The sequence below is a fragment of the Perissodus microlepis genome, chromosome 18, assembly GCF_051167445.1.
Source record: "Perissodus microlepis isolate ML-2025 ecotype Zambia chromosome 18, ASM5116744v1, whole genome shotgun sequence".
Lineage (NCBI taxonomy): Eukaryota > Metazoa > Chordata > Actinopteri > Cichliformes > Cichlidae > Perissodus > Perissodus microlepis.
This window is the reverse complement of record NC_140478.1, coordinates 25,134,710-25,156,075: the sequence shown is the minus strand read 5'-3', so window position 1 is coordinate 25,156,075 and position 21,366 is coordinate 25,134,710. Positions and strand designations below refer to the sequence as shown.

General features: G+C 40.4%; 1 protein-coding gene across 1 annotated transcript in view; it reads left to right on the top strand.

Annotated features, from left to right (window-relative positions):
- gipc2 (GIPC PDZ domain containing family, member 2) overlaps positions 1–21,366 on the top strand; it is a 30,916-nt gene that overhangs the window by 2,499 nt on the left and 7,051 nt on the right. The window contains exon 2 of the mRNA XM_084911904.1: positions 20,830–21,015. Within this exon, the coding sequence (XP_084768030.1) occupies positions 20,830–21,015 (186 nt within the window). The remainder of the gene's footprint in view (positions 1–20,829; positions 21,016–21,366) is intronic.

Genomic DNA, 21,366 nt, shown 5'->3' with positions numbered 1-21,366 from the left:
CTTGGGCGTCCACGTCTTAGAAGGAAAAAAAATATAAAAATCCTGTTCATTATTTTTGGTTTCAATGTAATAAAAGGCTAATTTAAATATTCACTTAGCATTTGGGTGGTTTTTAGAGGTACGACGATACGATATTATCACAACACTTAACTCACGATAAGCTATTATTGCGATTTATCACCTTTTTTCGCCTGCAGATTCTGCCCATAAAGGTAAACTTTATCAGTATTCATTTTATCTAATAACAAAGTCCTCAGTCTTTCTCTCACTTCAGTCAGTTTTATTGCTGACAAACTGAACTGTTTGTATTACAGTCTAGTCCAGCTTAACTGAATGCAACCATCTGGGGACAACAGTACAGTTCTAGCTATTCTGAACCATGCAATTTGTAAAAACTATGCAGCTCCTTCAGGAACTGAAGAATTTGAAACTAAACTAAAAAAATATATAGTTTTACGTTAAATTAAAAAGTGTTAAATTGAAATAAGATAAAACACATTGTCTTAAATTAAAATAAGTCAAATATCCTGTTGTTTGCTGCCCTAAAAAGTTTTCTTCCAGCATGAGGAGAAAGTGTGAAGCCTATATGAGCTTTGTTCAAATGTAACAATTATTGGATAAGCAATAAAGTGCTGATCAAGAAAGAACAAGTATGAGACCATAAGTCTGTTGTTTGCCTTTCCATTAAAAAAAAACAAACAACCAAACTTTTCTTCAGGGTTGTATTTTAATAACTGGTACCTTTAAAATGGCTTCAAAATTGGCGTGCAACAAGGAGTGCAAAGTAGACTGAAATTGCATTTCTTCTAGCTCAGCATAGACATAACAAACACTGCATGTCAACATTGTAGGTGGAACTTATGATATGGGAGTATATGCACATCTTTGCACTGAAGAATAGGAATTAAAGTTAAACAAACATGGTGGAAAAAAGTTTAAAAGTGATAAACTAGTGAGTGCAAACCAACTCATTTTAAGCTCCTGTGTAACAAGGCGGCCCTTAGCGGCTGGAAACACAGTGAGATGGACCAAAGCAAGAGTAGTGGAACAAAGTATTTATTTGCTATACAGCTCTCCTTACAACAACTTGTCAAGCTTCTTCACAGCACAAAAATCCACCCTCTAATGACAACTGGCAGCCTTAAATATGTTCAGCTGTCACAGACTAAACCATTATTCCACTCTCAGGTAAATTCTTAAATCCCAACCTTCCACCACAGTATACAATATATCAATTAGAATAAATAAATACATAAATACATTTTCACATTTACATATTAATAAATATTTCACACTTTACTGTTACACCAAACCCAATATTATAAAAACCCAGAAACCCAAGCACAACAAGATTCACCACACTCTTTACCAATGGTCTCTCCCGGAACCTTTAAATGGTGTCTGGACCCCCGGGGAAACATTTGCCCAAACACCTTGAAGAGGACACAGGCAAGAAAGGTGAGTAATCATTATCTTACAAACACTTATTTGCACCACTTTTATCCCTAGATTTCACACACACATTTGCATTAGTTTTCCTTACTGGTAAACCTTAATCACAATCTCAATCACCATTCTTCTCTCCTGACAGACAACCACCACATTCCTTGATGAGGAGCAGCTGTGCCAGATCTGAAATAAGGCTACCAACTGATTTTAAAATTCCCAATAAATAGTCAATAAATATTTAAACTTCTTGTGTGTGCAAATCCATGCTTAAAGTGCAATGCTAAATAAAGTGCTTGATAAAGTGCTTTTAATAAAGTGAAAGGTGTGCTCTAAGGTGCTATACAGATAATATAATATAAATAAATGCAGTAAGGGAGTCCTCTTCCTTACATTTCCTCCTCCCTGTCTTTAAGCACGAAGTGCTTCAGTCCTCTGTCATCCTAGATAAACAGTCAGCAACCACATTTGACTTCCCCGGCCTATACTGGACCGTAAAGTCATAAGGCTGCAGAGACAGGTACCATCCTGCAATGCGGGCATTCGCATCCCTCATGCGGTTCAACCACTGGAGGGCACGATGATCAGTCTCCAGAGTGAAGTGACGTCCCAGAAGATAATACCTCAAGGCCTCAATAGCCCATTTCATGGCCAAGCACTCTTTCTCCACCGTCGAATACCTTGTCTCCCTGTCGAGTAGTTTCCGACTCAGAAACACCACAGGCCTTCTTTCACCATCCACCTCTTGCTGAAGGACAGCTCCAAGGCCAACTCCTGAAGCATCAGTTTGCAAGATGAATGGCTTGTTGAAGTCTGGACTGTGTAGAACTGGATGTGTGCAAACTGCTTCCTTGAGGTCTCTGAATGCTTGCTTACAGTCTCCTGTCCAACGCACTTTGTTGGGGGCTGAGCCTTTTGTGAGGTCATTCAGTACAGTGGATCGCTCTGCAAAAGAAGGTATGAATTTCCTGTACCAACCTACTAGACCCAGAAAACCTCTCACCTTCCTTTTTGTTGTCGGAACTGGGAAGGACTGAATTGCTTCAATCTTTCCAACCTGCGGCTTTATCTTCCCAGAGCCAACCACGAAGCCCAAGTACTCCACTTCTCTCTTGGCTATGGAGCACTTCTTGGGATTGATAGTCAGTCCAGCCATTCTGATGGAGTGTAGCACCTTCTGTAGGTGAATTACATGCTCTTCCCAGGACTGGCTGTACACCACCACGTCATCCAGATATGCTGCAGAGAATGCTGACACATCTCTCAGTACATGGTCCATTAATCGTTGGAATGTCGCTGGTGCACCTTGAAGCCCAAATGGCATGACTTTAAATTGGTACATACCAAAAGGAGTTTTGAAGGCTGTCAGCTCTTTCACTTCTGGTGCCAAAGCCACTTGCCAGTATCCTTTACACAGATCGAGTGTTGTAATGTACCTTGCTGATCCAACTCTCTCCAGCAGGTCATCCACCCTGGGCATTGGGTAGGGATCAAACTTGGATACTGCATTCAAATATCTGAAATCAATACAGAATCTCAGGGTGTCATCTTTCTTTGGTACCAAAACAATCGGGCTGCACCACTCACTACTTGACACCTCAATGATTCCCAGGTCCAACATCAATTTTATTTCTTTCTGCAGCACTGGCACCAACCGTTCTGGAATTCTGTAGCTCTTTTGTCGAACGGGTGCATCCTCCTTCACCCGTATCTTGTGCTGAACCAGTGATGTGAAGCCTGGTGTTTCTCGAAAGAGCTGTGGGTCCATGAGTGGTTTTATATCAGCCTGCTCAGTAGGAGACAAATGAGAAAGGTCAACTGAAGCACAAACTTGAATGTTAGTTGGAAAGAACTTCTCAGTCACCTCCTCATCCTTAACTGAACGCACCAGTAACTGATAGACCGGCTCTTGTCGGCTGTGGAATTCCTTCAACAAGTTCACGTGAAATGTCTGATATTTTTTAACTCTTTCTGGCATATTCAGCTCATAAGTGACTTTACTCACTTGTCTGACGATCTCGTATGGTCCATGCCATTTTGTCAGCAACTTGTTATCGCTGGTAGGAAGCAATAACAGTACTTTCTGACCTGGAAGGAAGACCCTATCCCTGGCCTTCTGATCATACCAAGTCTTTTGATGTTTTTGTGCAGCTTTCATGTTGTCTTGCATCAATGATGCCATTTTCTCCAACCTCTCTCTCATGGTGATGACGTAGGCTGCGATGTTTTCGCCCTCTGCTTTGGATTCCTCCCAGCAGTCCTTAAGCAGATCCAGGGGGCCTCTCACTTGGCGACCGTATAAAAGTTCAAAAGGCGAGAAGCCAGTGGAAACCTGCGGGACCTCCCGGTAGGCAAACAGAAGGTATGGCAGCCATTGATCCCAGTCAGCACCTGTGTCGGAGACAAACTTGCGCAGCATACTTTTGAGAGTCTGGTTGTATCTCTCCACTAGCCCGTCCGTTTGGGGGTGATACGGGGTGGTCTTAAGTCCCTTTATCCCTAAAAGCTTATAAACCTGCTGCAACAACTTGGATAGAAAGTTTGTTCCACAATCCGTCAGAATTTCTCTTGGTATGCCTACCCTAGAGAAAAGCTGCAGAAGACAATTAGCAATGTGACGAGCTTTAATTGATCTGAGTGGGAAGGCCTCAGGAAACCGTGTTGCATAGTCACATATGACTAATATGTAGCGATGACCTGTGGAGCTCCTCTCTAAAGGGCCCACAATATCCATGCCTAGCCTCTCAAATGGTGTTTCAATAATTGGCAGTGGTTGCAACTGGGCTCGCGCTACTCCTTTGCCTGAGATCAACTGACATTTTTCACAGGAACGGCAAAACTCAGAAACCTGGACATACATCCCTGGCCAAACAAAACGGCTGCTGATCCTATTCAGTGTTTTGTGAAAAGCCATATGACCTGCCCATGGAATTGAATGACCCAAATCCATAACTTTGTTTCTGAACTGTTGTGGGAGTGCTACAGCTTCGCACTTCTCCTTTCTCTGGTACAAGATGCCTCCTTTAATCAAGTAAACAGTGTCTGCAAGACAGCTTACCTGACCTCGACTAGCCCCCTCTACCTCTGTTACCTTCTCAAACCAGGGTTTTAGAGTAGGGTCGCTTCTTTGGAGTGCACCTAAATCTGAGGGAACATCAAACTCAAGTTGGTTATTTGGCTTAGGGAACAATGCTGTACCTTTTTCCCCTGAGCCTTTGAACTTTTCTCTTCTTTTCTGAGCCCTAGACTTCCTAATCTTCCCTGGCTCCGTTTCAAGACACTCCTCAAAAAAGGGTAGTTCTTGCATCATTTCCTTTGCACTTTGTGCTCTTGTGACTACATGACAGGGTTTAAATGGTTCACCTGTCATATCTAGAGGAAGTGAGCTTCCAGATTCATCATCTAAGCCTTGAATGTCTTTCTCAGCACTCACTTCAGGGTCATAATCTGACTGATGTATTAGATCAAAAAGAGTGGGGATGTCATTACCAAGTATCACTGAATATGGCAAACTGGGAACCACAGCTACCACTAACAAGTAGGTTTGACCTCCCACTGTCAGGTAAACCTCAGCAGTGGGGTACCTGTGTTCGTCTCCATGCACACAACTTATTGTAGCCCCAACCCCACTTAGCTTTTCTCCTGAAATTATGCTAGAATGTACAAGAGTTTGGAAGCACCCAGAGTCAAGCAAAGCTTCCTCTTTACGCCCATTAATTAAAACAGGGACAGTACAAGCTGCCTTTCCTACCAGCTCTGTGGCTGGTCTTGGAACTGCACACAAAAGAGATGGTTTTGACTTAAGGACAGGGCAAAATTGTTGTGTATGGCCAAAGTTATGACAGTGATAACATTTAATATCCTGAACTGAAGAATTAAAGGATTTCTTCACATTGTGAGGTCTATGAGAAGGGAGCTGCCTAGAACTAGAAAGATTTCTAGCCTGAACTTGACCAGAACCCTGTTCACCCCCAATGGACTTACGTGGTTGGGCGTAGTGGGGCTCGCGGCTGAAGTAGGTGCTCTTGCTTCCTTTTCTGGCTGAAGTGAAAACCTCTGCGAGGCTAGCTGCTTCCTTTGCAGTCTTCGGGTCATGCTCACGTATCCAGATCTCCAGCTCTGGGTTAACCATTCTCAAAAACTGCTCCAGAATTATCTGCTCAGATATTTCTTCTACAGTTGATTTTTCAGGTTTAATCCATCTTGAAAACAGGTCTTTCAATCTTACATAAAGTTCACGTGGCGTCTCACCTGGTTCAACTTTCAGAGATCTGAAGCGGCGTCTGTAGGTGTCAGCAGTGATCTCATATTTTGCCAGAATTGCCTCTTTCACCTTATCATAATTCTCAGAGTCTGTTAAATCCATAAGAATGTAGGCTGTGCGGGCTTTACCTGTCAACAGGGGAACCAGACGAATAGCCCACTCATCTCTGGGCCATCGACACACGTTTGCCATTCTTTCAAACATAGTCAGAAAATGTTCAATGTCATCTTCTGTTGACAGAGGAAAAAGTTTTGGTTGAATTAAAGACCTGGACCCACTGGCCACTGGAATGTCTTCACCATTGAATCCAAGTTCTTGTTCTTCAGATGTTGTAGGGAGCGCTGGCGCCTCTGGTGGATCAGGCTTATCAATTACAGCGTTAACTTGTAGCTGGATTTGCTGAAATTGATGCTGCATGCCTTTCCACCTTTGCTCCTGACATGACAAATCCTTCTCCCACTTTTGGTCTCTGGCTGCTTGAGACCGCATAAGAGATTTCACCAACCCTGTCAACTCCTCCAATTTGTCCTCAGGGCTTGTTGCTGCCATGGCCTCTAGCTCAGATGAAGCTCCAACTCCTTCATCAGGCTGCTCCTCTTGGCCTGGCTTTCTTCCACCTCTTGTCATCATCTTCTCACTGTGGCATGAGTGACACACTTCTGACACCACTTGTAACAAGGCGGCCCTTAGCGGCTGGAAACACAGTGAGATGGACCAAAGCAAGAGTAGTGGAACAAAGTATTTATTTGCTATACAGCTCTCCTTACAACAACTTGTCAAGCTTCTTCACAGCACAAAAATCCACCCTCTAATGACAACTGGCAGCCTTAAATATGTTCAGCTGTCACAGACTAAACCATTATTCCACTCTCAGGTAAATTCTTAAATCCCAACCTTCCACCACAGTATACAATATATCAATTAGAATAAATAAATACATAAATACATTTTCACATTTACATATTAATAAATATTTCACACTTTACTGTTACACCAAACCCAATATTATAAAAACCCAGAAACCCAAGCACAACAAGATTCACCACACTCTTTACCAATGGTCTCTCCCGGAACCTTTAAATGGTGTCTGGACCCCCGGGGAAACATTTGCCCAAACACCTTGAAGAGGACACAGGCAAGAAAGGTGAGTAATCATTATCTTACAAACACTTATTTGCACCACTTTTATCCCTAGATTTCACACACACATTTGCATTAGTTTTCCTTACTGGTAAACCTTAATCACAATCTCAATCACCATTCTTCTCTCCTGACAGACAACCACCACATTCCTTGATGAGGAGCAGCTGTGCCAGATCTGAAATAAGGCTACCAACTGATTTTAAAATTCCCAATAAATAGTCAATAAATATTTAAACTTCTTGTGTGTGCAAATCCATGCTTAAAGTGCAATGCTAAATAAAGTGCTTGATAAAGTGCTTTTAATAAAGTGAAAGGTGTGCTCTAAGGTGCTATACAGATAATATAATATAAATAAATGCAGTAAGGGAGTCCTCTTCCTTACATCCTGTAAAATTCACGCTGACAGAAACGCGCTCCTTCCTCCTTCAGAGGATGATGCATGGCGACATGAAGCTGTATCGAGACAGATTACGTTACACAACAATTACAACCACCTCATTCAACAGGCGCGCAGTAACTGGAAAGGAATTTGTTTCATTAGCATTGGTATACAGTGAATCACGTCATGTGTAGATATACTCCTGATAATGGCGTGCCGCTCCTCTGAAACTCCGACTTGATGGAATAAAACTATCTTTAATTAATCTTAATCCCTCAGTTTTTGTGTCTAAATGGTATTTGTCCCGTCACGTTCATAAATGACCCTCGGTGAGGAATCTCCTGCCTCTGTTTGAACTTGTCTCATTACAGCAACTGCCTCACAGCACGTTCAGAGACTGAACTCTCACTGCGCTTATTAAGTACCAGCCTCAAACCTGCTCCTCTGTAACTTGTTTTATGACCACGTAAAGGGTGACGAGAGAAAACCTGCACTACAGGGATCACCAGAGATTCACATTCACGCTAGTTTATTTAGATTGCTGTCACACTGAGAGATAAAGAGTTATTTCCTGCTAATGCCTCAATGCTTGCCTAGCAGGTAGCACAGGAAAAAAAATTACTCAAATGTCAACATATTAAGTTATGCCGTTAAGCAATTATCTCACACTGATAGCAGCCATGAGTGTTTTTAGGTACTCATTAACCATTTCTCTTTTACTGTAAAAGAATATAAAGAAAGCCAGTACATTTCTTTTCTGGCTTTTTATTTACAAAATGTCTTATCAATCAGACCTGTGACATTTAAATGGAGACAGAGCGAGGGAGTTAGATGTGATAATGTTTCATGGACTCCACGGTTTTTACCACAGGAAGTCCCTCGTGTCCGGCTCAGTGGGCACAGCCTCAAATCTAAGCAGATAAATTGTCCCAGAGGACCCAGGGAAACAGCTCTGCCCATGGCCGCCTCCTTCCGTAAACACCACCAAACCTTGTTGCACTGCAGTCTGAACGTGGCTGGTAACAGGATCAGCAAAAGACAGCAGTAATGCTAATTTAAAGCCAAAAAAAGTTTTGTTTTACAGGAGCAAAGTAAGAATGTCAGACAATATTATTCAGTATGGTTGCTGTATAATATCTTATTTTGCTGCATTTGCCTGAATTATCCATCCATCCGTTCTCTTCTGCTTATCCTTATCAGTGTTGCTGGAGCCTATCCCAGCTACCATAGGGTGATAGGCGCGGTACACGCTGGCTAACACAGAGCAAAGGACAACCATCCATACTCACATTCACATCTATGGGGAATTCAGAAAAGCCCTAATTCAACTAATTTGCCCAAATTATCATTAATTTTTTTCCTTGTGACATCAAAGTGTTTCGACTGTAAATTACCCACAAATCTCCCCCTCAACAAAGATTTTTTTAAAAAAGGCCATTACAGTTAAAGCCTAACTGATATTTTTTTTTCCAACGTTTCCAAGATTTAACAAAAAAAAAAAAAATCATGTATTATTTCACGTTTGTTTAGCTCTCTATTAAATTAACAGTGATATCTTTTATCTGGGAGTGTACACTCTGAATACGGTGTGATCGTAACCTTAATACATTTTATTTATATACCATGTTTAGTATTTTATTTTATGCATTTTTAAAGCACACAGCAGACAGGACATTTTACAGTTCAATATCAGCTAGTCAGTGTTCTCTGATGGAGATCTACAAAAGGGGATGACACTTAGAGAAGTCTAAGACCAGTTTTATTTAATTGTTTTCTGAAATGTAACGGAGCTTGGTGTCACCCCACCCAAATGGATGATATAACCAACAGGTTTTATGTTTTAGTCTTCAGCTTTAATTAAAGTTGACCTATTGTGCTAGCTTGATATTTTATTTTCTGGACGGTGCTAGAGTAGCTTTGCATGAGTTACAGTTCACAATAAGCCCCTCAGGTCCTTTAGCAATTAAAATGACAGATTTTTCAGTTTTGACAATGATCTGTATGCAATGCTTGGCTGGTTTTCTCCACTAAAATAAAGCTCTCTCAAACCTATACCTGTGACTTTTGACCAGAGAATCCAAAATATTGTAATAGAGCTGTTTATCACTGGGACTGATGATTTAACCGGGAGAGTTTTGTGCTTGAGCTTTGAGTGAATGAACATTTTCTGTGAGGAAAAATAAAATGATTTTGCAGTTTTCAGTCCAGTTTTATCTGGAAGTACTTGAAGGTAGTGGCACAGAGGTGTATTTCTCTGCCAGAAAGAGCTGTTTCATGTCGCTTTAAGAGATGTGAGCATTTCCTGAAGAGTACATCAAGAGGCTGTGAGATTTTAGGTATTGCTAAACTGTCAAATGCAGTTGGCACTCAAAACCCACTATCAGCCGTTATTGGATGTGCCATCTGGTTTAGCTGTCATAAAGACCTTTGGATCTTTGGATTTCATATCAAGATAACTTTTTTTTTGCTTTTTTGAAAGGCGTAGTCTTATGTTTTTATAAGCCACTAAATAGTTACATGTTTGATTTTTAAAGGTTAAAATATGAGCGAGTCAAGTCATGTTTTCAGGTAATTTTTAGGGTAATTGTGTTGCTCAAATTTTTGGACATCAGAATGTTTTTTGAGTTGTCACAGCTGTGCAGCTAGTTCGATTCATTTTATTCTCTTTCTTTAATGTTTATTCAGTTACGTTTTGGCTAAACTGTTAAATCGAATCTATATTTTTATACTTTAAAGTCAACCATCCTTGTAAATGAAGTTATGGAGGACTAAATAATGTAAGCTGATTTATTTGGAGCTGCACAGACTGTGGTTGTTTGTAAACCAGTCGCTCTGTGAGGTTACATGAGATCTTGGCTCAACCAGATACAAATTATGTCATGAACAGTATGAACAGTGGTGTTGTCTTCCTTGTTGTGCCTATAATAGGTTACACATTTCTTTCCAAGAAACGGTTGCATTAAGGCATGTCTCAGTTCACTCTGAGCCTCTGTTGTTGTGCTTTTAATTGGAAGCTGGGTCATTTCATGGAAAATCATTCAGCGTTTCCCACCTGACCCACTCAAAATCAGCTGATTCCTCCCCCTCTTGTACAATAACTTGACTATATGTTACAAAGCCATGCAAAATTTTGCCATCACACTTATATTGAATATTTGCAGTCATTTTTTAGCCCACATGAATCGTTACATACAGGAGATGGCCACGTGAAATTTTCAGGATTGTAAAACAGATTTAAACTCTGTTAAAAACCTGCAACAAAATCAGTTTTATATCCTGTTTTCATGACATTGTGATCAAAAGCAAAAAAAAAAAAATCTGTTTTTGCTTTTGTAAAACTGCTTGAAACTAAACTAAACCACAACTTTGTACAACTTGAGTAAATAGAATCTCAAATTTTTCTTCAAGAGTCTTTTTTTATTATATTTTTACTAGGGGTGCAACGATACACAAAATTCACGGTTCGGCTCGATACTTTGGTGTCACGGTTCGATATTTTTTCGATACAAAAAAATGTTCATGTTTTTTTAATTTGTCATTTATTAAAATTATAAATATATATTTTAACTCAAAGGTACAGTTTTTAAATTTAATGTTGCTGAAACAAAGGGATAAAATAATAAATTTATCTGATCGAGAAATCACTCATCTTTGGAAAAGAGAGTTTATTACAGAGAAATGGCTCTTTCCAAAATAAAAGCTATACTGTACCCTTCTTCTGGGCAGCATATTAAACATATCAGGTCCCCATAAGGAGAATCATGTGCTAACGGCTGTCTAAATGACTCGGGTAAAGTTTGTAGCATGCGTGCTTGTTGTTTTTGTCTGCTTCCACTTGTCTTTGCACTAGGATGATTTCGGCGTAAATGTGCAGTCATATTCATTGTGTTCCCACTAGTGCTGTCAGAGTTAATTTGAAATGACGTTAACGGCAAATCTCCGTTAACGAGCTACAGCGGATCGCCCCGTGCGTGGGGCTGGACGGTGTCAACACGTTAACAAACAAACTGCGCTAACGCAGTAGTTCCCACCATGTAATTGAGCATTGCGTGGCACATCCGACATACTGTTTTACTTTTGTCCATGATGCGCTTACCTTCAGGGTCATACTTCACATGAAGACCAAAATAGTTCCAAACGCCAGATCTGAATGAGGGTGGGGGAGGTTCAATTAGCCCTGTTGCAACGAGCTTAGCTTCTGTCTTGCTAGCTTGCCCTGCGCTCAGTGAATCTGCGCTCGACAGTGCAGCCTAGGCGGAGTAGTCGAACGCAGATCCACTGAGCGCTCAACACAGACAGCATCGTCAGAAGAAAAGTTGATAAAATAAATTAAAAATTTTGTATTGTTCGATACATATGCATACCGAACCGAAAGCACTGTATCGAACGGTTCAATATCGATACGAGTATCGTTGCACCCCTAATTTTTACCACAGTACAGACTCTATAAACCAAGATAAGAAAACAGTTTAAACACATCTCAAACCTGCCCCACCCTACTCTTATGCCGTTTTCACACCTATGTTTACTCTGGTCCAAAATCGTTTTGATGAGTTTGTAAACTTGTGCATTTTTCTCCTGGTTTGGTTTGTTTTCACGCAGAGAAAAATCTAAGTTGACTATGAGCAAACCAAAATGCGTCACTACAAACCACGTGAGGATGTTCAGGCCGCTCATTGGCCAGATGATTCCGGGACAGGAGCAACAAAAGTAAATTCAGGGAGAAGGTGACGTGTTCTGGACTATTAGACAACACGGAGAATTTACGTTCCTTTCACGGCTCGTGCAGACTTTTTAATATCTTTAGCATCTTCCCACATTCAGAGTACAAACAATACAGGACATATTTAGCCCAAACTTGTACCGTAAACCTGGTATTTTAGTTCGAATCGGATCACGTTCACACCAAACATGAACCACTCTGGAGTTCGTTTGGGACCGCACCGAGACCACTCACTCCAAAGGGTCTCGGTGTGGTTGTCTTGGTCCAAACCTGAGTGCGATAACTGTGTTTACACCTACACGAACAAACCGCACCAAGAGGGAAAATTAACCAGAGTTCAATTTAATTGGAACTAGAGTACCAGATCAAAGATCTAAACGTAATGAGACATCTATATGTTCTCTCAGTGGTAAATAAAAATAAGTGGCAATTTCGTCACATACCTCTAGTACCCTAATTGGTGTTTTCTCTGGTAAATTATCAGAAACAGGATGACATGTTAAGGGTACCACTGCTTGTTTCTGTTCCTCTGCATCGCAGACATGAAACTTGTGCAGTTTGGTCGTTGTACAGCTGATTCTGAGTGGGTCAGGTGACAGGCATTCACTGAGCTTTCATCTATGGCTTTTGCTGAACGAAGTCATATTGTCCAAGTCACATTCACATGCATGTCTGAGGAATAACTTTGTTACTTTTTTATCTCACACTAAAGCCGAGAATCAGTAACTTGATCTAGAAAGCAAAGAGCAGAGGAAGATTAAAAAACAAACTGGAATCAAAATAAAAAATGGCTAAACACATACTAAAGCAAACACTTTATGATGACTAAGATAAGTGTGCGTGCGTGTTATGAGCCACAAATGATACACCAATATGATATTACAATCTTGATGTGCTCGTTCAGCTCAGGTCAAAGTCTGTTTATTGGACTTACACCTGCAGTGTGTTACAGCCTCAGGTGTGGCCCTGTGACGTTGCTTCTTTTCCACCTGATGAGCAGAAAGCACTCAGCCATTTGCCTGTAGTTTGAATATCTGGGCTACAGTCGTGCGAAATGGACGTATGCCTTGTTGTTTTTGTTTTCCTCCAGGTAGTTCACAGCCAGATATTTCTTAATCTGGTGCTGCTGGTGGAGGGAATTGGTGGTGTAGTAGGGGGATTAGGTTTAATAGAGCCTGAGTCTGTTGTTTGTGTTAGCTAGGCTCCAGCACTCACTTCCTGGAGGTCGTAAAAAACAAGCCAAGTCAGGATAAACAGCGGTTCAGGTTGCCCAGTTGTAGACTGTTTGTCCCATATTAAAATGACATGGATTAGAAGGCTTAGTAGGTCTTTTATTCATGCATAAAAGGCTTCTTCTTTTTCTTTTCTTTTTTTAATCGAATAGTAAGAAATAATGCAGACTTGTTACCTCAACAGTGTGCAAACCAACCAAACCTGCATGCATACTCCTCCATACAGGAAATGAGGAATGAGTGCTTTTTGAAATGAACATGTTTCCCTATCAGTGCATTTTTTTTTTAACTCTTATCTAAAATCTTTAGCTTATTTCTGCCACTCAATGCTATAAATAGGGTGATCGCAGACCCTTTACTATGAAGCAAGCTCAACATAGCCAGGTTATCTTTTCTTTATCTGTGTTCACTTACCCTGGCATTATCAGTCAGGCTGAGTAGTCACACGAACGTGGTTATCAGTTCAATAAGTCAGTGATTATTTTCTTTTAATTTTGACTTTATCAGAGCTAAACTAAATAGATTTGCTTTCCTTACTTTGCTCCTGTTTTCCTCCAGTACCACCTTGCATTTTTCCAGTTTACTGGCAGCTGAATGACAGATTATTCTGAGATGATCAAACTGTAAATCATGTGAGGAGAATAAACAAAAATATGGGCTGAAAAACAACACGGCTTGCATAAGATGAGATAAGATGAGCTTTACTGACAAACTACTAGAGCAGGGCGATATGACCAAAAATATTTATCACAATATAAATTTGAAAATTTGCGATAACGATATAACTGACGATATAATCAACACTAGACAAAATACTTTACAACTCCACAACTTTATTAGTGCAAAAAAAACAAACAAAAAACATCAATGTATTTTCACTTAAACAAGCAGCTTTTTAAAGTGCATTAAAGTTATATAAAAAATTAACGGTGCAAATGCAAATTCCTTGCTGACAGTTTAACCAAAAGGCATTTCCAGTGGAAATTGGCCCACATATCCTCAGCATAACCATGTATAATATCCACAAAACTTAAAAAGAGGTTATACACACACAATACGGTAATATTATGTTGAAGCACAGTACGTATCACTCCGCGAGGCTCCTGCCTACGGTAGCCGTAATGCTCTGACAATCCATCAAGCGGTGCGGGTTTGTAGCTTAGCAAAATCGTACTGAAACATTTGACAGATTTTCGAGCGTCATGTACCACATAAAATCGTTTCGAGGTCAGTAAACACAACCAGAATTCATACATAAGGCACACGGGATTATAAGGGGCACTGTCGATTTTCAGAAAAATCAAAGGATTGATTTTAAGTGTGCCGTATTTTCCAAAAAACACGGTAATAACGACGGCCCGCTAGCATGCTCTACCAAAAGTAGTGCTTTGTTGTGTATCTGACGGATGAAAGCCAAACCAGTTCCACACCACTGAAGTTGCAGCATTTTTACAAACCAATTCTGGTTCATCCGTTTCATTTAACGATCCACTTTCGCTCTTCTCATTCTGCGTCGCTGCCATGTGCGTATGTAAACAAAGACACTGCGCATGCGCGTTTTACCCATATTCTATCGCGATGTTTCATTTTCCTATCGTTGCCAAACATTACACCAGTATTACCGTGAACGGTATGATATAGCCCAGCCCTACAAACTACTACTTGAATGAAAGAGTGAATAAAACGTAAACAAAGCAGAATCAAAAAGTGACGTGTGCTTAAAGTGTTTTGGTCACTAAAGACTGGATAGAGCTGCTGTACTAATAAAGTCTAACCCCAGAAAGGAAAGGCCACAAATACAATTTACCAGTATCGGAGTTCTGTCACTAAGTCACGGGAGGATCGGATCAATTACAGTAAATTTGTGTTTATGTGAGTGCCAGACAGTTTGGGGCTTATTTTTAAAGGTCTGTGGGTAAAGAATCCAAATGTGGGCTTAGTTACAAGTTTATTATAAGGTCAGCTTGTTCAAATAGTTAATATTGAGGCTTATAGAACAATAACATTGTTTTAAACTTGTTGCAGAAGACAGGAAAAGTGCACAAAAATATGTTGTTTTTGTTGTTGTTGTTTTTTTAAGAATCTCTATTACTTATCGATTCAGACCCTTTTACTGTCTGGAGGTCTGAGGCATTTACCAGGAATGCTCGCGCGGTTTTCCAAAGAACTGTCTGGTAAGCAAGCAGCAGTTTTGCATGTGTTGCCCTCTTATCTCTGCACCAAGTTACTATGAAGATGTTTGCTGATAAAGCAAGAGAGCGCACAGAAAGCGAATGAGATTCAACGACTTTGAGCTGCCAATGAGGGCGCAGTATGCTGTTGATTGACTTATAGTAAATGCACTAGTGGGTTACCTAGGCAACCAGAGGTTTTTAACGTCAGAAAGTGGCCAGCGGTCGTCCGACTGCAATAGTAATAATAATTTATATTGTTTGATTAGCTTTAGTTTATAGAAATCAACACAGGTGAGTCTCACAAGAAGAAATGTGCCAACACAGTGCAGTTTATGATCAATGCCAAGATTTAGGTTGGATTTATTGGGACCAATCTTGGCATTAGACGCCACACAAATACACTCTTCGCCTCACATCTGATCCTTGTAAGTACATTGTGAAAGTACAATATTTATACAGTAGTTGGCCACTTGGATCCTGGCCATCAGATCTGCCACTTGTTTTTATGAAGATTATAATGATCATTATTTAGCAAAGTCTTTTCAGCAGGGATTAATTTAAGGCTTTGTTTTTTTTTTTTATTCGGGTAACTTATTCACTGCTGGTGGGTTATTTCCCCAAAGTTTATTTTTTAACCTTCATAACGATCGATCCTCTTGAGCTGAAACTGTTATCGGGACGTCACAGTGGGATCAGTATTATAAGAGCGACCTGGCCAAGTTAAACACCCCCAGCTTTGCTGTTTGGCTTTCTAATAACATGCATTTAAATGATCCTGCAACACAATTCCAGGGAACATGAGCTTACTGGTAATTGTGGTTCATTACACATGTGATAAGCAAATTAGCAGGAACTCTGTCTGTGTGCTCATCGCATGCCCGCAAGAAACGAGCTAACGAGGAGTGCGAAGCTGCAGAAACAGACCCCAGGTGTGTGCTCACTCTTCACTGGACCACAGCTTGTTTTTAAGCGATTTAAGTGGTTGTTTACCGGCTGTGGTGGAGTTGTTGTCACGGCAACTTCGTTTTTCCATCAGCCTCTCTGGAGGAACCGCGTGGAGACAAAAACAGCCACGGGTGAAAAGAAAACTAGTTTTCGTTATCATCTATGATGGGTGTGGTGGTGCACCAGAGGAGAGTTTAACCTCAGGTTGTTTAACAGCCTTTCACAGCTATAACGAGTCTGTAGGTCGTGAGCTCTCTGACGCAGTGGATTTTAAAAAAACAAAACAAAAAAACCACATCCAGATATCTGTGGACTGTTTCTCATCAATTATTCTTCACCAATAAACCAGCTAAACTTGGCTTAATTTCAACGAATACAGCTTATTCTCAGGAAATTAGAGACACTTAAATGGAAACTTACTGTCCAGGTTTCACATCAAGCTAAGAATGTGTTTCAACATCAATGAACCGTCTTCCTCAAAGTTAATCTTTAACCTGGGAGGTAAACATGACTTATTTTCAGTGCATTTTCACACTGTATAAAAATCGAATCTGTTTTCAGTCCAGAGCAGGGCTGTCAGATGTGTTGACTGAAAGCTGGACGCTCCAAAGTGGCACACTAAGATGGTTTTATAAATGTGGAAGCTGCAGTTCGGTCACAGTAACCTGACGGTTTTCAGTAGAATGTACTAATACTCCCAGTCAGGTGATGTTAGCATTGCTACACAGATGTGAATATGAATAGAAGAATTTCTTTAAAAGCCATTTCAAGCTGGGCACCAGTTTAACTCTGCTTGAGCAGGTGATCGTATTCCCCAAGGCTGAGTTTGAGTCCAAACTCTTTGCTGCACATCTTCCTCCCCCACTTTCCTGTCCTTCTCTATCAAATAAAGGCAGTGTTTAAGATAGCCAAGGCTGCTCATCTGTTTTGCAAATGAAATGTTCCTTAAAAGAGCATTTACATCTATTTGTTTACATTAAAATAAACCTACGTTACCCGTCCATCCCCATGAACTAATGCCAGTTTAAGTATTCTAGTCAGCATATGCTTTTAAGGTGGGACCTATCCTGCTTTTCTTTATTTTCTGTCATGTATGTGGTGTTAAAGTGGTGGATGGTTATATTTAAATTATGAGGCCAGTGTATTTAAAGTAATATCTGTGAGGCAAAACATCAGGGATCAGATTACTGTAAAAAGCAGGTCTAATATTGTGAGGTTGGCCCGACTGTTGGGACGTGGACAGCAAGAGTGAAAATAAGTTCAATTAATGTGACATATGCAGGTAAAATAAACAACTGATGTTGTGAATTGGGACAACAAAAAAAATAAGTGATGATACCAAATGTTAGCTTTCCATACTTATTAGTTTGCTAATAATAATAATAATTCTGTGGAGACTTTGGTGGTTTTTCCAGCGTTTTCTCAGAAGTTATTTATTTTATTTTATTTTTTCAAATCACTTTATCTATAGAACTACTCAAGGTATGTCATCCAAAACTTAAATAGACTTCAGCAATCTGAAAAGAAAGAGTAGCTGAAGTTCAACATCGAATCCTGAGAACTTGAATTTACTTGGAAATTGAAGACCTGTAGAAAGAACTAGTTTAAAGATGGTAGAAGTAGTCGAAGTATTTTCATTCAAGTTCATTGTGGTATTTAAAAAAAACATCTTCAATTTGACTTTTCTGGAAAGATTTGGTGTTTGCTTGTAAGATATCCAAAATGTGTGATGGTGTCCAGCCTAAAGTATCCCCCAGTAAAGTGTTGTGATGGGGGATCCAAAGACCATTAATCCAAATATATGTTGAAAACAATTGAATATATGAAGCTAAGATTTCCCACACTCAATAGATATGTTCAGACTTTGTAGCATAATATTTTTATGCTAATCTGAGGCAGTTGAGCAAAAAACCAGTGCTGATTTGACTCAGAATGACCCATCTGTCTTCTCCACTCTGGACCACACGATCAGGGCTGGATTGTTTGTCAGCCGGGATCAGAAAGATCATGTTTCAGTTAATTAAAAACAGGCTTTTCATAATAAACTATGCTTTTTCTGCACCACCTTTCCAGTCTTCATCCTGAAGAGTCTCACATCCGCAGTTAGGTAAATGATTACACAGGCGTAAATGCTGATGGATGTGGTTTCCTGCTGGAAAACAGCCACACCACAATACACAGAGCTTAGCTCAGCATTCCCAGTTAAGCCCTAAAAATGCAAAAAAGTAACAGCAGAAGATGGAAAGTGTAAAAAAACACAGCAGCTTATGAAGGCGTTACGTATGAGTGAGATCCCACTTTGAGCTTGATGCTTCCTCTGTAATCTTTCTGACCCTCGGCTCTGCCATTAAAAGACGAGGCTAGCTGAAGAGGCTGTAAATTGGCAGCGGTTCAGTTGCCAAAGAAACAGGTTTCCTAAGCTTTGAGTCAATACTGCTTCAATGCCGGGGTATACTTCAGAGGCAGGTGCAATTAGGGGCTCTATTTTTCTAGACTTACCTTCTATATATATTTTTAAAAGCGAGGATAATAGATCTGATTCATACAGTCTAGATGTGGAGAACAAAAGGTGGAAATTGTTATTTTCTTATTTCAGCTGCTCTCTTTCTCTGTTAATAGCCGGTTAGTCACACGTCTGTTTCCATCTATATTAAAGTGGTTTTATTATGCATATTTCCATGCTTTTATTCCTGGACTCTACAAGAGTAGCTTTTGTTTTGTTTTTTTTTAAACAAAAATTATAGCTTAATGATTGTTAAAAAAAAAAAAGAAAAGATACAAACTAGATACAGATGTCAATGGTTCAGGGTTTTAAATATGTATGAGTAGTTTGACTTTTCAGCTTCTGTGTGATTTTATGCAGACGTTGATTGAAAATGCCCGTGGTAGGTATATGTATATATTTGTTACTCTTTATCTTTATCGGAATGTCAACAATTTAGACTTTTGAGTGCAGATAATTTATTTAAAAGGAAAAATCAGTAGAGAAGACGAGTATATCGTATGTTATCGTATATCAACTGAAATGTTTTCTTAAGCTACACAAACTACCTGCATTATATTACCACAAAGAATTGATCTGCGACACCGTTTTGTCTCTAAATTGTAACTTAAATCTGATTCGGTGAGTTTTTAATCCTCTTGTTAAGGACACATGACTAACTTTGTCTTGGATGATGCTGAGCAGATTGCAGTGCCTCTCTTTTGACTTGCCCTTTTTCCATGTGGTTATCAGGGCTTTGGTGAGCGTGGCAAAGGCCGTGGGAGGTGTAGTATCTGTTCTTGTGAGTCAGGGCGTCAGAGTAGAGGCTGTGCGTGAGTGCGTGACGCTGCTCATCGCAAAGTAGCGACACTCGCAGCGTCAGCAGGCGGCCCAGCAGGAGGAGAGGAGTGCTGAGAGCTGCCTGCCTCTAACAGAAGCAGCTTAATGCAGGCGGCAGCCTCGGTAATCGGGCGTAGGCGTTTGCTGCCAGTCCTCCCACCCATGCGGGGGTAACACCCTGGCCTGCGTGGGGTGGGGGGGTTTAAAAAAAAAAATAGCTGTCAATTAAGCTACAGTACACCCATCGCCTCCCTTTCTCCTGTACTTCTACTTTTTCTCTCTGCCTTCTCCTCCACTGGCCTCCCTCCATTATAATCAAATTCTTTTATAGTCTGGTAACCCAAGGCAACCAAAAGAGGCCGCGTCAGCCAATGCGTGTGTGAATAGCACTTGTCGGTACACAGGAGGACAAAGAGGCCCAAACAAGGTCAGCCTCACTGCCAGTGACTGATTGGTGCACAAAGGTCATCCTGCAGATAAATCTGTATGAAACATTCCCGATCTGCAAGTCATCCTCTGAATCCTGGATCATTTTCTCTTGCAAAGCTGATCCCGCAGTCAAAGAATGATACATCACTTTAATATGAGCGCTGGTAATAAATCTGGATAAAAGCAGAACTTAGTTCCAGCTTAAATGTCTGTGTAGGTGAGTCAGAGCAGGATAAATGATTCACAAGCACTGGACTCTTCCTCCTGGGTCTCACTGTCCAGCTTCTGTCTAAAGAGGAGTTAAATCAGGCTCCTTCTGGTCTATCATGTTTCTGGTGATCGTGTTGCCCTTCTTTCTGTCCTGGTGAGGTGTGAAGCTACACAGGAGTAAAGGTCATTTCCCCCATTTGCTTCAAACACGATTTAAAATGCAGCTCGGACTATCACCGATTACACCGTGGGGTGGCAGAGGGCATAACCGCATAACTTAGCAGCTGCTATAAACACAGAGCTCCCTGATGACTTCTGCATTTAGCACAGTGACACAGAGCTCAGTCATCTACACTCCAGCGACTTTTATTTTGGAGTTCAGCTCAATTTTCATGCTGTGATTAAAAACAGAAATAATTTTTTCAAATAATTTTTAATTATACGAGATGCAGACTGTTCTACGTGTTTCCCTCACACTTGATTTCTTCCCTCATATTTCTTGGATGGACCTCATCTCACATGTGACATATTAATGATGTTCCTGCTTCTTTTCTGTCTACAGATCCTCTTCTGCACTCTCAACACACACAAGATAGACATGGATAAGCTGTTGGGGGGGCAGATCGGCCTCGAGGATTTTATCTTCGCCCACGTTAGAGGGTTAAAAAAAGAGGTAGAAGTCTATAAATCGGAAGATGCTCTGGGCCTCACCATCACAGACAACGGAGCCGGCTACGCTTTCATTAAGGTAAGAAGAAGGAGCAGAGCTCCTCACAGTGAATGCATCACAATCTACCTTTAATTTGCATTGATGTGGAGTTATGTAATGTGATTAGTTAATACAAGGCTAGAAGAACATCATCTGTTTCCCCTACATATACAGTGTGTTTGTGCAGCTCATTTCACACTGCACAAGCTTTCTCAGTAAAATATTAAGCAGTGAAAAATAATTAAGTTTATCCTCTGCAAATATTATGTTTGCTGGGTACTTTGTGACAATAATAAATGATTAATATATTGAGGTGCTTCTTCAGTGAGTCTCTCGTCCTGCTTCACCATTTCGGACTGCAGCTGTTTGCTCTGTGCACAAGAACCAGAT